Source organism: Rhinichthys klamathensis, unplaced genomic scaffold (assembly GCF_029890125.1).
Source record: "Rhinichthys klamathensis goyatoka isolate OS25496 unplaced genomic scaffold, OSU_Roscu_1.1 h1tg000035l_1, whole genome shotgun sequence".
NCBI classification, from domain to species: Eukaryota; Metazoa; Chordata; class Actinopteri; order Cypriniformes; family Leuciscidae; genus Rhinichthys; species Rhinichthys klamathensis.
Genome location: NW_026606583.1, coordinates 1,575,942 through 1,589,948, shown reverse-complemented (window position 1 = coordinate 1,589,948; position 14,007 = coordinate 1,575,942). Strand labels below are relative to the sequence as shown.

Genomic DNA, 14,007 nt, shown 5'->3' with positions numbered 1-14,007 from the left:
CATCATATGCTGGGGAAATAAATTGTGAATCTCTTTCCCCCATGTGTGTGCTTACACTCTCCACACTCATCGCATCAACCTCCTCGGAGGAAGAGCAATAAAGTAATGGAGGGCTCTCTCCCCGGGCGGAAGAAACCGCAGAGCGTGCTTCCGACACCGGGGAGAGAGCACTGGATCTCTCGGGTAAGGAAGGAGAAAGAGCCCTCGGACCCGTCTCCAACCCCTCCGAAAGATCCTTTTGCGATCCCCAGGAATGCATTCTCCGCGCTGCCTCAGCAGACGCGGGTCCTGATCCCTGTGGATCGCGAGCCTGCCCACTCTCTTTATCAAAGAGTGACAGGCGAGAGCGGAGCATGCGAAGCGGTAACATCTCACAATGCTGGCACTCAGCCCCCTCGAAGGCTGAGACCGCATGCTCCACTCCCAAACAAACGACACAAAGCTCGTGTGTGTCCCCACCCGTTAAATAACGCGGGCAGGGAGAAGCACACTGTTTGTACACTTGTTTAGTTTCCATCCTTTTCCGCAACAGACAACAGTAAATAGACAGAGACAAAATGACACAGATCGCTTGCTGAGACACAGAAGCTAATGCCGCGTTTCACCGGGTGAGCCTTTATCCCTTCCTGGTCATGACGTCACCCGCCCGTGACGCTCATTCTTTCCATTGGACTAGTTGACATTGATGCTCAGACGCATGCACGCTGGGGGCGTTCCCAAAGCGTCAAGTGACGCATCGCGAGTTCCCTCGAAAGGGAACCAGCTTTATACTGACCCTCCTCGTTTATAAGCAGTCTGGTGTGTGAAATGATTCGCGCAAATATGAAAGCATTGACGTTGCTCGTGGGGAATATTCCCTTCGAAAACAAACTCAGCCACTGCGTCTTCAGCGGTTCGGATTTAGGAACATTAAAATGACTGCTGTGTTCGTTATTACACCCAAGAACAGAACACCACAATCGCTTAGACGCCATTCTGCTCATAGACAGTGCTCCAGCATATCAACAATGACCACTCCGGTCCGCGCAGACTATGATTGACAGCTCGCTCCCTCACGAGCGAGGGCGGGTCTGTGTTGAAACCCGGCTGTCAATCAACAATCGTGGGAGGGGCGTCCGTTTTATTGACGTGACAAAAAAAAACGAACGGCTCAATTTGAGGCAGGGGAAAACATATAAGGAGATTAAAACAAAAACACTGGATGGATTTTTATCATTATATGATGTTTGTGTACAGGCACTGCCAACACACATTTCAGTACAATCAACTTGTAAAAGTGCATGTACCATTATATGACCCCTTTAAAGCGTATCCGCGACCGCGATCGACGGGTTGGTGACTCCTGTAACGTTACTGTTTTACGGTCAATAGTACTGATTGTCAAAGCCATAACACAGCGAGGGAGAAGAACTAAGTTACATGAAACAATCCAACTACATATTTTACACCACTGACAAGGGAAAAGTCACTACTCACGGTGTCTATGGCTAGCTTCTAGCTTTCTGCGGCTTCTCTTTCATGGTAGTGACAAAACGCGCTCTGTAGCGCTGTTTGTTCGCTGTCGGCTACGGTAGAAACATGACGTCACAATATGTCGACCTTCATAGAAGCGGGTGCCCGCGGTTATGTAGATATAAATGTCTCATTCTAAGGTAATAAAACATAATGGTTCATTGAGTAAGGTCTTTATACACCACTGAATACATAGTTATGGATGGGGTGCACGATTCAGAAAATGTCACGATTCGATTCGATACCGATTTTTTGTCTCAAGATTCGATTCAAAATCGATTTTCGATTCAAAAACGATTCTCGATTCAAAAAACGATTCGCAGTATATAAATGTAGTTTACTTTTTCCTATGTGATTGATTGCAGTAGACACAATTAAAAAAAAAACACAACAAATTAAATGTAGTTTGATATTACTTTATATGTTTTCATACAAAAATAAAAACTTTTGCAACTAAAAAGTGCAAAGTGCCAAGCTTTGGCCAGCTTTCAAATACTTTTAATTCAAGTTTAAAATAAAACTTAAATAAAAAGCTTTTACATTTAGCTTTAAAGTGCTGTAGTCAGATCAAACAATTATGTTAAATGTGGTTTAAGGACTACTTCAGCTACCAGGCTGACTGTTGAAATGTGAACTCGACTGGGCACATTGCACTTCCTAAAAATATATACTAATGTCATAGAACCCTTGCGAAATTATTTTAAATAGATTTTAAAAAGCCACCGCTACTGGTAACATCTATGGTTAGATTGATTTGTTTAGATCCAGTGAAGTCGTTCATAGGCGTAATTTGCGGGCATCTCCAGTTAACTAGCAGAGCATTCATTTAGTTCGCTAAATGATCTGTTGTTTTTGAAATCAAGCTGCGCGCTCGTTTTCCGCTGCTATCAGTGTCATGGATACAGTGTTCTCTGTGGCTCGCGCAATCTTCACTCGGACGCGCGCTTCATATCGCCGTTGTGGAGACTCCAGTGAAATCACAAAATAAAATGCACACAAATGTGATGAACATATTGGGTTTTGATGAGAGAGAGAAAAAACTATACGAGTGCGGTTTAGAACCCGTAACCTCTGACACGCTTGGCAAAAGATCTACAGAACTCAAACATAAGATCTGCGGATCGATGCATTTATTCACGGGTTGAGCAGAGAGGCTGCAGTTTGACCAGCGGGCGGCAAGAACTTGCAATGTACGTTAACTATTTATCAGACCGGCCCTCGCGTCCTCGAAACACTACCGGACCACCGGTAAAAGTACCAACTCACCCGATTGCCACTCCGCCCGTGCACGCCATTAAAAAAAAAAAAATTAATCGATTTTTGGAATTCTATGAATCGATTCTGAATCGGTAAAGATTGAATCGCGATTCAAATGTGAATCGATTTTTTTGCACACCCCTAGGATCTTATATTGCATTTCTGTCAATAGATCCTCAGAAATATCACACATTGCACCTTTAAAGCGATTATATGATGAAACATTCGAAGAACTAGTGATGCTGCATCCGACGACTGGCCGGGTTCGTCCTTCGACCCCGCTCCATCGACATCAGCGGGCACGAGCGCGGGCTCCAGCATGGACTCGGAGATCGTCCGCATTCTCTCTAAGGCCGTGGAAGACCTCGGGCTCGATTGGTCTTCCCCGGAAGAACCCGCCCGCAGCCGACTGGACGAGTGGTTCCTGCAGGGGCGCCGACAGGCCCCTCGACAAAGACCCTCCCCCTTCTTCCCGGAAGTTCACGACGAACTCACGAAGTCGTGGAAAGCCCCGCACTCCGCTCGCCTGTAGCCTTCTTTTTCTTTGTCGCTCTCCTCTGTGGACGGCGCGAAAGAAAGAGGCTATGAGGGGACTCCGCCCCTCGAGGAGGCTGTGGCCAATCATCTGTGTCCACCCTCCAACGCTGGATGGAAAGCTAAAGCTTCTCATCCCTCGAAGCCTTGCCGGTCTACTTCAGCTCTCGCCGGTCGCGCATACGCCGCCGCCGGCCAAGCTGCATCAGCGCTTCACTCTATGGCTGTCCTCCAGGTGTTTCAAGCCAAACTTCTCCGCAGTATGGACGAGTCTGGACCCGATCCTGAGGCATTTAAGGACCTACGCAGCGCCACTGACATAGCGCTGCGAGCTACAAAAGCCACCGCCCAATCCATCGGCCGTGCTATGGCTAACCTGACTGTCCTTGAGCGCCATCTGTGGCTGACGCTAACAGAGATGAAGGATGCAGATAAGGCGTCATTTCTCGACGCGCCTATCTCCCAAAGCGGCCTGTTTGGACCAGGGGTGAAGGAGTTCGCCGAGCGCTTCACCGAAGCCCGTAAGGACTCACAGGCTATGCGTCACTTCCTGCCCAAGCGATCTAGCTCATCGCAGAGCCGCCAACGGCCGCCTCAGCAGCAGCGAGCTAAGACGGCGCCCCCCGTCTCTCAGCCCAAACCTGAAACGGATTTTCGACGCCGCTCGCGCTCTGCCAACAGGAAACAACCGCCCGAGCGACGGGGACCTCGGCCCAGGATTGTGCTGAACCCAGAGCCTCGTAAGTCCTCCTAGCTACAGGGAGGAAAAGGGAGAGCGCGTGTCTCGCAAGAGCCGGACCGTTCTCTCCAAAACGTTTAAAGCATTACCCAGTCCCCTTACAGGCGGCTGGAAATGTCTATACAGCAGCCAATATGCCAGCCACACATCTCGCCCACCTGCAAACAAACGCCGTTTTTACGGCGACACACAGAAATCACATAAAGAGCTATTTTCTGCCTGTGTCATTAAAGGGTCACGTGTCCACACCAAAGTGCGCATTCTCACATATCAAAACTGTTAACGCAGTGCCAAATGTTTTCCCAGCTCAGGCTGGACGCCCCATAAATGTAGATTGTGTGCCAACTGTCACGTATGCACCACTACACACAAGCACTGTTCCCACAGTTATAAACACTTCCCCAGTAAAAGCGGGAAGTTGTATAAGAGTAGCGCGTGTGCCCGCTGTTATGCACGCACCCCAACTCACAAACACTGTTTATATGGCCAAAAACCTCCCGCCACGAGTGGGAAGTTTTATGAAAGTGGCGCGCGTGCCTACCACAGTCTATGCACCCCCACCCATAAGCACTATACACACAGTGTTAAACATTTCCCCATCTCACTCTGTGAGCATTACAGCGAGCGTGCCTGTAATCTCACACGCACCCCTGCACTCGGCATTCAACAGAGCTGCTCAGCGCGCGCCCGCACCGCTGAGAGCTGTAAGCTCGGTATTAACACAGAACGATTCGCTGGCGGGAGCCATACGTCACTGCGACACGCCCCCGGCCAGCATTCAGCCCATATCTGTGCGAGCGAAAGCTTGGGAAAATATCCCCGAAATGCCGAAATGGGTTTTGAACATAATAAAACACGGTTACTCGCTTCAATTCGCTCGCAGACCGCCCCGCTTCACAGCAGTGGTAGAGACGAAAGTGAGAAAAGATGTTTCACATGTTCTACGCACCGAGATGCTCAAACTGATAGAGAAAGGCGCTATAGAAACAGTCCCCCCCTCTATGAGCGAGGCAGGTTTTTACAGCCGCTATTTTCTCGTCCCGAAAAAGGATGGCGGTCTCCGCCCCATTCTAGATCTCAGACATCTGAACAAAGCTTTAATGATTCGCTCGTTCAGAATGTTAACAACCAAGCATATCCTCGCGCAAGTTCGCCCGGGGGATTGGTTTCTGTCAGTGGATCTGAAAGACGCTTACTTTCACATTCCAATAGCGCCTCATCACAGGCCATTTCTGAGATTCGCTTTCGAGGGACAGTCATACCAGTACACAGTACTACCATTCGGCCTGTCACTGGCACCCCGTACATTTACGAAATGTATGGATGCAGCACTTTCCCCCCTGAGACAGCGGGGAGTGCGAATACTAAATTATCTCGACGATTGGCTAATCCTAGCACAATCAGAGAGCCAGTTAGTGACACACAGGTCTTGGATTATCAGTCATTTAGATCGCCTGGGTCTAAAAATCAATTTTGCAAAGAGCATGCTATCCCCCAGCCAGAATATTTCTTTTCTGGGAATAGTGCTAGACTCAGTGCAGATGATTGCGCGCCTCTCATCAGAGCGCGCGCTCACTATCCGGCGCCTTGCAACATCGTTCAGAGCGGGTGCGCGCGCCCCCATCAAGCGATTTCAGAGGATGCTCGGTCTCATGGCCTCAGCATCAGCTGTACTCCAGCTAGGATTGTTGCACATGCGTCCTCTCCAACGCTGGCTCAAAAGCCGTGTCCCCACTCACGCGTGGCGCTCGGGCCACTTTTTAATCAGAGCAAATCACGGCTGCATAAAAGCCCTGACGCCCTGGAAAGCTGTCGACTGGTATCAGTCCGGCGTGAGTTTGGGCGTGAACACAAGGAGAAAAATGATCACGACAGATGCCTCCAAAATAGGTTCGGGGGCCCTTTACGAGGGCAGGCCTGTCTCTGGTTTGTGGTCAAACCCGGAGAAGTGCCTACATATAAACTGTCTGGAATTGAAAGCGGTCGCTTTGGCTCTCAGAGCCCTGCTCCCGTACCTGAAGGACGAGCACGTCCTAGTCCGAACGGACAACATGACGGTAGTCTCGCATATAAATCGTCAGGGTGGACTCAGATCAAGCTCCCTGCACTCGATGGCCAGGGAGCTCCTCCTATGGTCCCAGCGCAACCTGCGCTCGCTGAGAGCAGCGCATGTGCCAGGTGTTCTGAACCAGGGAGCGGACATGCTGTCCAGAGACAAAGTTCTCCCAGGAGAATGGTCTCTCCACCCCCTGACGATTCAGTGGTTATGGCAAACCTTTGGCAGAGCAGAGGTCGACCTCTTTGCCTCCAAGGAAAATGCGCACTGCCCTCTCTTCTTTTCAAAGAACACAGACGCGCTCGCCCAAGTCTGGCCGAGCCGCCCGCTGTATGCCTTCCCTCCGGTCGCGATGCTACCTCAGGTCATCAGTCGGTTCAGGGAGGAGAAATGTGCAGTGCTCCTGGTAGCCCCACTCTGGAAGAACCAGACGTGGTTTCCAGAACTGATGCAGATGATGCAATCTGCCCCATGGCCGATTCCACTGAGGCTAGATCTCCTCAGGCAGGCCAACGGGATGATCCTCCATCCCCGCCCCGATCTGTGGGCCCTCCATGCGTGGCCCCTCAACGGATTCCCGGGAACCTCCCCAGTGGAGTGTTGAGAACCATCACTGAGGCGCGAGCGCCCTCTACGAGGCGCTTATATGCCCAGAAATGGAAGGTGTTCAGTGACTGGTGTAAATCCAGGAACCTGAATCCTGAGACATGCGAAGTACCGAGTGTGCTCGTTTTCTTACAAGAGCTGTTGGAGGCAGGCCGCACCCCCTCCACGCTCAAAGTATATGTGGCTGCCATAGCGGCATCACATGAACCGGTCGAAGGACGCACACTAGGGAAAAACTACCTAGTTGTTCGTTTCCTGAGGGGCGCCAGGTGGATAAATCCCCCACGCCCCCCCTCGGTGCCGATTTGGGACCTGGCCACGGTCCTGGACGCACTTAAGCGTGCCCCGTTCGAACCCCTCCGAACTGTGCACCTTAAACAGCTCTCGCTCAAAACTGCTCTCTTGCTGGCTCTCGCCTCGGTCAAGAGAGTGGGCGACCTGCACGCGCTGTCATCAAACGCTACCTGCCTGGAGTTTGGACCTAACGACAGCAGGGTTGTCCTCAGGCCAAAACACGGGTATATTCCTAAGGTGCTCTCTACTCCTTTCAGAGCACAGGTGATATCTTTGGCCGCGCTATCGTCCCCAGCAGACGAAAGTGACGCTAATTTACTCTGCCCGGTCAGGGCACTCAGAGTATATTTGGAACGTCCTGCCCTGTTCAGACAGACAGAGCAGTTGTTCGTATGCTTTGGCGGCCGCACTAAAGGTCTGGCTGTGTCAAAGCAAAGAATATCGCGCTGGATAGTTGATGCTATAGCGCTGGCTTATGAAGCCAAGGGCCTTCAGTGCCCCTTGGGCATCAGAGCTCACTCTACGAGAGGCATGGCCTCCTCGTGGGCGTGGTCGAGTGGGATACCCATTCAAGATATTTGTGCGGCTGCAGGCTGGGCCTCACCGTCCACATTTATCAGGTTTTATAACCTACAGGTCCCCTCATTGCACTCTAACATACTGTCGGTCTAACTATGCATAGGCTGGGGTGTGTACATGCTGAGCATTGTCTCCTCCCTCATAGAATCACATCTTTGAAACTGATGTGGAGGATTTTTCATACATGACAGTACATGAAAATGTGCTTGTGTGTGTCTCTGGACGCCCATCGGGCCGTTCCACGTTGTCCTTTTATAAAGCCCGCCTTCGGCTGGCTCGTTGGATAATTACTTCGCTCAAAGGCTCAGGCAACCGGCCTCCGGCTTAATAGAAGCGAAGTCAGCACGCACGGCGTTTTACATGGCGTTCCCATAGCGTAAGCTTACGCAATAAGAGGAACCTCTCGAAAGGGAACGACTCGGTTACTAACGTAACCTCGGTTCCCTGAGAGGAGGGAACGAGTATTGCGTAATCTGCCGTGCTTGTGCTTGGTCAGTTTGCTTCAGTCGATTGAACCTAAAGAACTCAGACGACGGGGCGCCCAATATATAGCCCTTGGACACGCCCATCTTGGCGGGCTCTGACGCGCGTGGGCGCGAAGCACGCTCATTGGAAGCGGGTTCAGAGTCGCCCCGTCATTGGTTCGTGCAAGTTGCCACAGCACAGCCAATGACCGAGCTGCCTCGCTCATTGCTGTATGCTGTGCAGCTGCAATGCGTTTTACATAAAGACTTCAATATTTCTCGAGAAAAGGAGTTTTCCCATAGCGTAAGCTTACGCAATACTCGTTCCCTCCTCTCAGGGAACCGAGGTTACGTTAGTAACCGAGTCGTTATTCAACCCGAACCTCCATCGCAAGGACAACTTGAGCTGGACGTTTCTCAGTGATACACTACGTTTGAGGTAGGCTACATTATGAGATGTTGAAACTGTAATTCCTCACCATCAGCATGAACAAGAGTATGTTCATCAACAAACCGATGTATCTTATTGCGGTGCACATGCGGGTACTGTATCAATAACGGTGCATATGTTCACCCAGCACTAACATGAATGACTGATGTAACAAACATTTGTAAAACAAATCTTGCTCCATCCTTTATCTTTACTCAAAGTAGTAAGAACGACAGACAATCTGCATTAATAGACTATAGAGGGGTGTAAGGATACCCTCATGTCACGACTCGGTATCACGATACTGAACTCACAATACGATATTATTGCGATACTCTAAAGACATGATAAAAGTTACCAAAAAATTTACTGTTGATTAAAATGGTAAATTTGATATTATATTGTGGGTGTAAATGAATTGGCTTGGACGTGATGGAAACCCAAAGCACAGGACAACGGTGACACCAGAATAAAAATATTCATGATTCTGAAGCTGAACACAGAATTATATTTAGACGAATATGCTTGCGCTCTGTCATTGACTAGATATATTTAAAATAATGTAGGCCACTTTTTACTGGTAACATAAGACATTTGGCATTATCAGGACCCACAAATATTCTCCCATAATTGCATTATTACGTTATATACAACATTAGCATGTAGTACTTTAATGTAGTACTGACACTAAAACTCCAAAAACTTGAATTTTGTCTCACACAGTAATTTTTATTTTGGGTGAACGATACACGATATTGTCGCCATCCAAGATACATGTTGCATTTTTGTATTGCGATATATTGTGACATGATATATTGTTACACCCCTACTATAGCCACCGTTTTAGGTAATAGTGGCCCACAGTGGATTAGCAAAACTATTTCAGTAAGACATAGAGTTAGTCGGAAACGTACACAATATAAAACACAAAACTATTTAGAACACCCGGTAGAAAATATACATCAATAATTATTCATACTTACAGGTCGTGATTCTGAGGAGCAAGCTGGTCCAAATACTGGGTAGGCCTACTGACCCATTTTTTTTGATAAAGCATTTTGTGATTCCCGCGTTGAACCAGTCGAGGGCTTCTAATGAACGACTCGGGCGGTTCAGAGTCGATTCTTTCTTTTGGGAGACTATAACTTTATTTATTGTGCAATTTCGACTTTACAACTTTGCAGAACTTTTCATAAACAGGTATATAACACATTGCGTGACAGGTAATATACGAAAAATCATAATAGGGGCACTTTAAGTCAAGTGTCCAAACCACTTTATGGGGGCCAATGGGGGCATGTAGGCTATAGGCTGAAGAAAAAGGGGGATCTACCTGAACTCTGGCAGGTCTAGTGTGCGCGCGAGCCCTCTAGCGGATGATTTTACTTCTTCAGCCCTGGTGTGTGTGTGTGTGTGTGTGTGTGTGTGTGTGTGTGTGTGTGTGTGTGTGTGTGTGTGTGTGTGTGTGTGTGTGTGTGTGTGTGTGTGTGTGTGTGTGTGTGTGTGTGTGTGTGTGTGTGTGTGTGTGTGTGTCTGTGAACTCACGCGCTTCTCGCCGCAGAGAGGAAGAGGTTTCTTGTTACTTTGTTACAGTTTAATGTTTCATGAAAGCCTAATGCCTCCTAAACTGTCAGTTCGCATGATTTATAACCTCTTAAGATGCTGCTGCAATTATCTAACTTATATCTTTACTGAGTGCATAATTTACCCACAAAAGCCATACTCTTACTAAATTAATTCAAATAATATTTTGATTAAAATATTATAGAAATAAAGATTCTTAATCTGACTCCAACAACACCAAACTAAATCGTGACTAGACGCGTTTTCCCACAATACCCTATTACGAGTTTATTTGTTTTGTTTTAATGCACTGCAACTGAGTTATTGTGTCGATGGGATGTGGATGCGGTTGGGAGGGGGAAACTCTGGACTGACATGTGTGTGTGTGTGTGTGTGTGTGTCAGAGAGAGAGAGAGGGGATGTGAATATTTCACTCTGCTCAGAGCTGTATCAGTGGACACGCGCACTGATTGCAGTTGCGTCTCATTTATGAAGAGACTCCTCACCAAACATCAGAAGAATTCATCTGGAAAAAAACCGCACTCAAGACCACGATTGCTCAATAATGCTGTTCGCTTATTTGTAAAACTTAAGCGGACACACATGAGGATCAGAGCGATTTGAGTCTATGAAGGAAGTATGACGCTGAATGTATTATTTCAGAGCCCATGTAAAGAGTGAATAATCGATCCGCAGTGTACTTCATCCAGGACGCCCTTCATCCAGCATGTTCACTGTGACTGTAGTATTTCTGCTCGTGGTGAGTACACAGTCTCCAACTCAATATGCAGCTCTAGCCTACTTTTTCTTGTCACACTTGAGAAAGTGGAACATCATTGATATAGCAGACTGAGTAAATGGAGACTATTAAAAACAAGTTTAAAGACGTAAAGAAATGATTTTGTGCCTTTTGATTGTGGAGTTTGAGATTATTGAAATTACATATATATGTACTATATCACATATAGTATGTGTGTGTGTGCGTGTGTGTGTGTGTGTGTGTGTGTGTCTGTGTGTGTGTGTATAAGACACATACATACATACATACTTTTATGTTAGATGTGATTGGTTGTGAGTAATATATTTGACAGCACTAATATATTAATATATATATATATATATATATATATATATATATATATATATATATATATACTGTATGTATATATATATAAATATATATATCAGTGGCAAAGTCTCAATTAACCTGAATTCACCCGATTTAATGCATAGGGCACTGTACTGCATTTATAATAACTCATATTACACTTTATTATCAGATGCATATTCTCATGAATAATTTAAAACCCTATAAAATATAGTACTTATCTATTCATGCATCTTTTAAGAGTACAATGCATTACAACATGATCAAAACACAATGTCATGTTTTATAATGCATTCAATGCTTTAAATGTTTAACAATGTAGACACGCGTTGCAATGCTTTATAATTGTTTATGAAAACATTTAATCGCCTAAATTATGAAGTGTATTATAAGGCATTATGAAGACCTTTATAATATAATTATTATATAATGCATCATACAATGAGGCTTCAGACAAACTAAAGATTAAATTGTCACGCCCACTTTGACAGACAGCACATTGTGTTCTTGCACTTGTCTCACTAGCTGAAATCTTATTTTTCAGGCTAATTGTTATTTAGTTTGTGTTTGGGTTGAATGAGGGGTGTATGTGTGTGCTATTGAAGTAAAAGCAGTGTCAGTAATGACTGATGATTCATCATCAAGTACACCACATAACTGCAGGCACATTTGTGAGCCTAACTGCTTAATTCTCTATGTTTGTTCCAATTTCCTGTGTTGTGGTCACATGTCTTGTCTTGTTTCAAAACTACACCCATCTGAACAGCATGATGGCCCTGTGGGCAATAACTACTGTATGTCGCAGACTCGCAGTCAAGAGGATGGCAGCCCGTGTCCTTCATATTAGTGTAATTTTTCTGGTAGTTGAATTACTGTACATTTTTCTTTCATAATAAGCATACAAACACTTAAACATTTTTTACGGATGTTTTTAATTGCTTAGAAAAAAAAAAGTACCAAATATGTGTAGACATGTTCCATTTTAGGAGAAAACAAATTAAATGTTCTGGCAGTTGGCACACTCACCAGATCTTAAGACCCACCGAGATCTGTTTCACAAACTCAATATATCATGCAAGTTGTATATGGCATGAAACATGTCTGTCTTAGACGCATGCACAGAATTCACATTTTATGAAGAATATGTGAGTGGTTCTTTCCCCATGCAAAAGTTAAATACGGAGACGTGCAAATGTGTACTGGGTGGTGCTCACTATAAAGTGGTTGCTTACTGGCCCAACTCTCTATGAGATTTTTATCCCTAGATATGACTCAGGTCCCACCTTCAAAAATAAGTATATGAGTTTTTTTTTTTTTTGATCTACCAGGCAAAAATTGAAAAGTTTAATCTAGGGGTGCTAGAGTTTTGAGAAACTGACCCCAAATGTGGTTTGATTACTTTTTAGAGCTTGCCATGTATCATTATACCAAATTGCCAACTATTTATGATACAATTCTAGAGCCTTTACAAGCTGATGATGTGGAAAAGTAAAGTAAAAAAATAGATAAAATAAAAAATAAGATAAAATAGGTGCCTTTGTTTGCACTTGAATATTCTCCAAATAGACTCAAGGCTTCTGGAAAACTTAGAAAATCATATAGCTTTAAAGTAGAAACTAAAGCGAGAGAGAATGAAAGAGCTTCATTAGCTCCAGTATGACCATTAGTGAGTCAGCTTTGCCAGAACAGTAGACGACTTTGAAATGTTGACAAGTGCCAACAGGCTATAAGGGTTAAGAGTTAAGTGCATTCAAGCATACAAACAACAGCTCTCAAACATCATATGTGACAGACCGAATGGGAGGGAGAAACATTCTGCAGATCTGACAAATTCTGCCGCATGATATGCGCTTACATTTTTTACCAATCATTCTGTGGTTATTCAGTATGTACCATATCTGTAATAACAACTCACTAAATACAAATGATGTTAGTTTGGTTTGGTTCTCAGTATTATAAAGGAGATCATTGGCATTTATAAAAAAAATAGTTTATTATATTTAATGCATTTATTAAATAATAATGTGCTGATGCCTATAATAAATACAATTTTATAATAAAAAATGTTATAAAATATAAAAAATAAAGAGAAAGAGGGCTATACTAGAGCTGTCTCTTGGGTTAGAGGGTGTGAACAATAAACAAACGATCGATGAACAAAACCTCACAGTCTTCATAATTCTCAATTTCACCACCAAATGAATTAATAACTCAAATTAATTCATGAAATAATAAATAATGAATTATAAAACTACTATAAGTATACCAACCTTACGCGAATACATACAGTACATTGTGTATATAGCAAATCTCAACTGCTTAAATGTTATATCTAAAAAAAATATACCCTTTATTATCGTGCAGCAATATATTAAAAGTTGGACATATAGTATGTAACCTGCATACAGTACATTCGGTAAACACTATATAGCAAATCTCGGCTGTGTGATTGTTTAAATCATCACAAAGTGTAAATAGGTCTATATACAAAGTTATATATATACATATCCATATCGGTATCGGCCGATATATGCTCATTTTTAATGTTATCGTTATCGGCCCAATAAGAAAATTTGGCCAATATATTTAAGCTGATAAATAATGGATTAGTTCCTTCAGCTGAGACACTTCAGATGCGCAATGTTCACCATGATTGTTTTGAATTGCCTGAAATATGATCTGAATCACTTCAAAAAAAGGAAAATACATTTAAGTGCAAAATGTTCTGTGCTGCCATATAGGCTACATAAAAATATAATGAGAATAATGGGTTTTAATTGTGAGACTTTTTTTTGTAATAAGGCTCTCAAAAATGAATAATTATCACAAATTTGGATTTAGATTTATCGCCCAATATATGGGTTA

At 44.6% G+C, this 14,007-nt stretch overlaps 1 protein-coding gene across 2 annotated transcripts in view; it reads left to right on the top strand.

Annotated features, from left to right (window-relative positions):
• Window positions 1-10,457: 10,457 nt before the first annotated feature.
• Window positions 10,458-14,007, top strand: part of ngfrb (nerve growth factor receptor b) — a 45,191-nt gene continuing 41,641 nt past the window's right edge. The window contains exon 1 of one of the 2 annotated variants that reach the window (XM_056245827.1): window positions 10,458-10,794. In XM_056245827.1, coding sequence (XP_056101802.1) covers window positions 10,762-10,794 — 33 coding nt within the window. In that variant the 5' untranslated portion in view covers window positions 10,458-10,761. The remainder of the gene's footprint in view (window positions 10,795-14,007) is intronic. The other variant, XM_056245826.1, reaches the window with a different exon arrangement.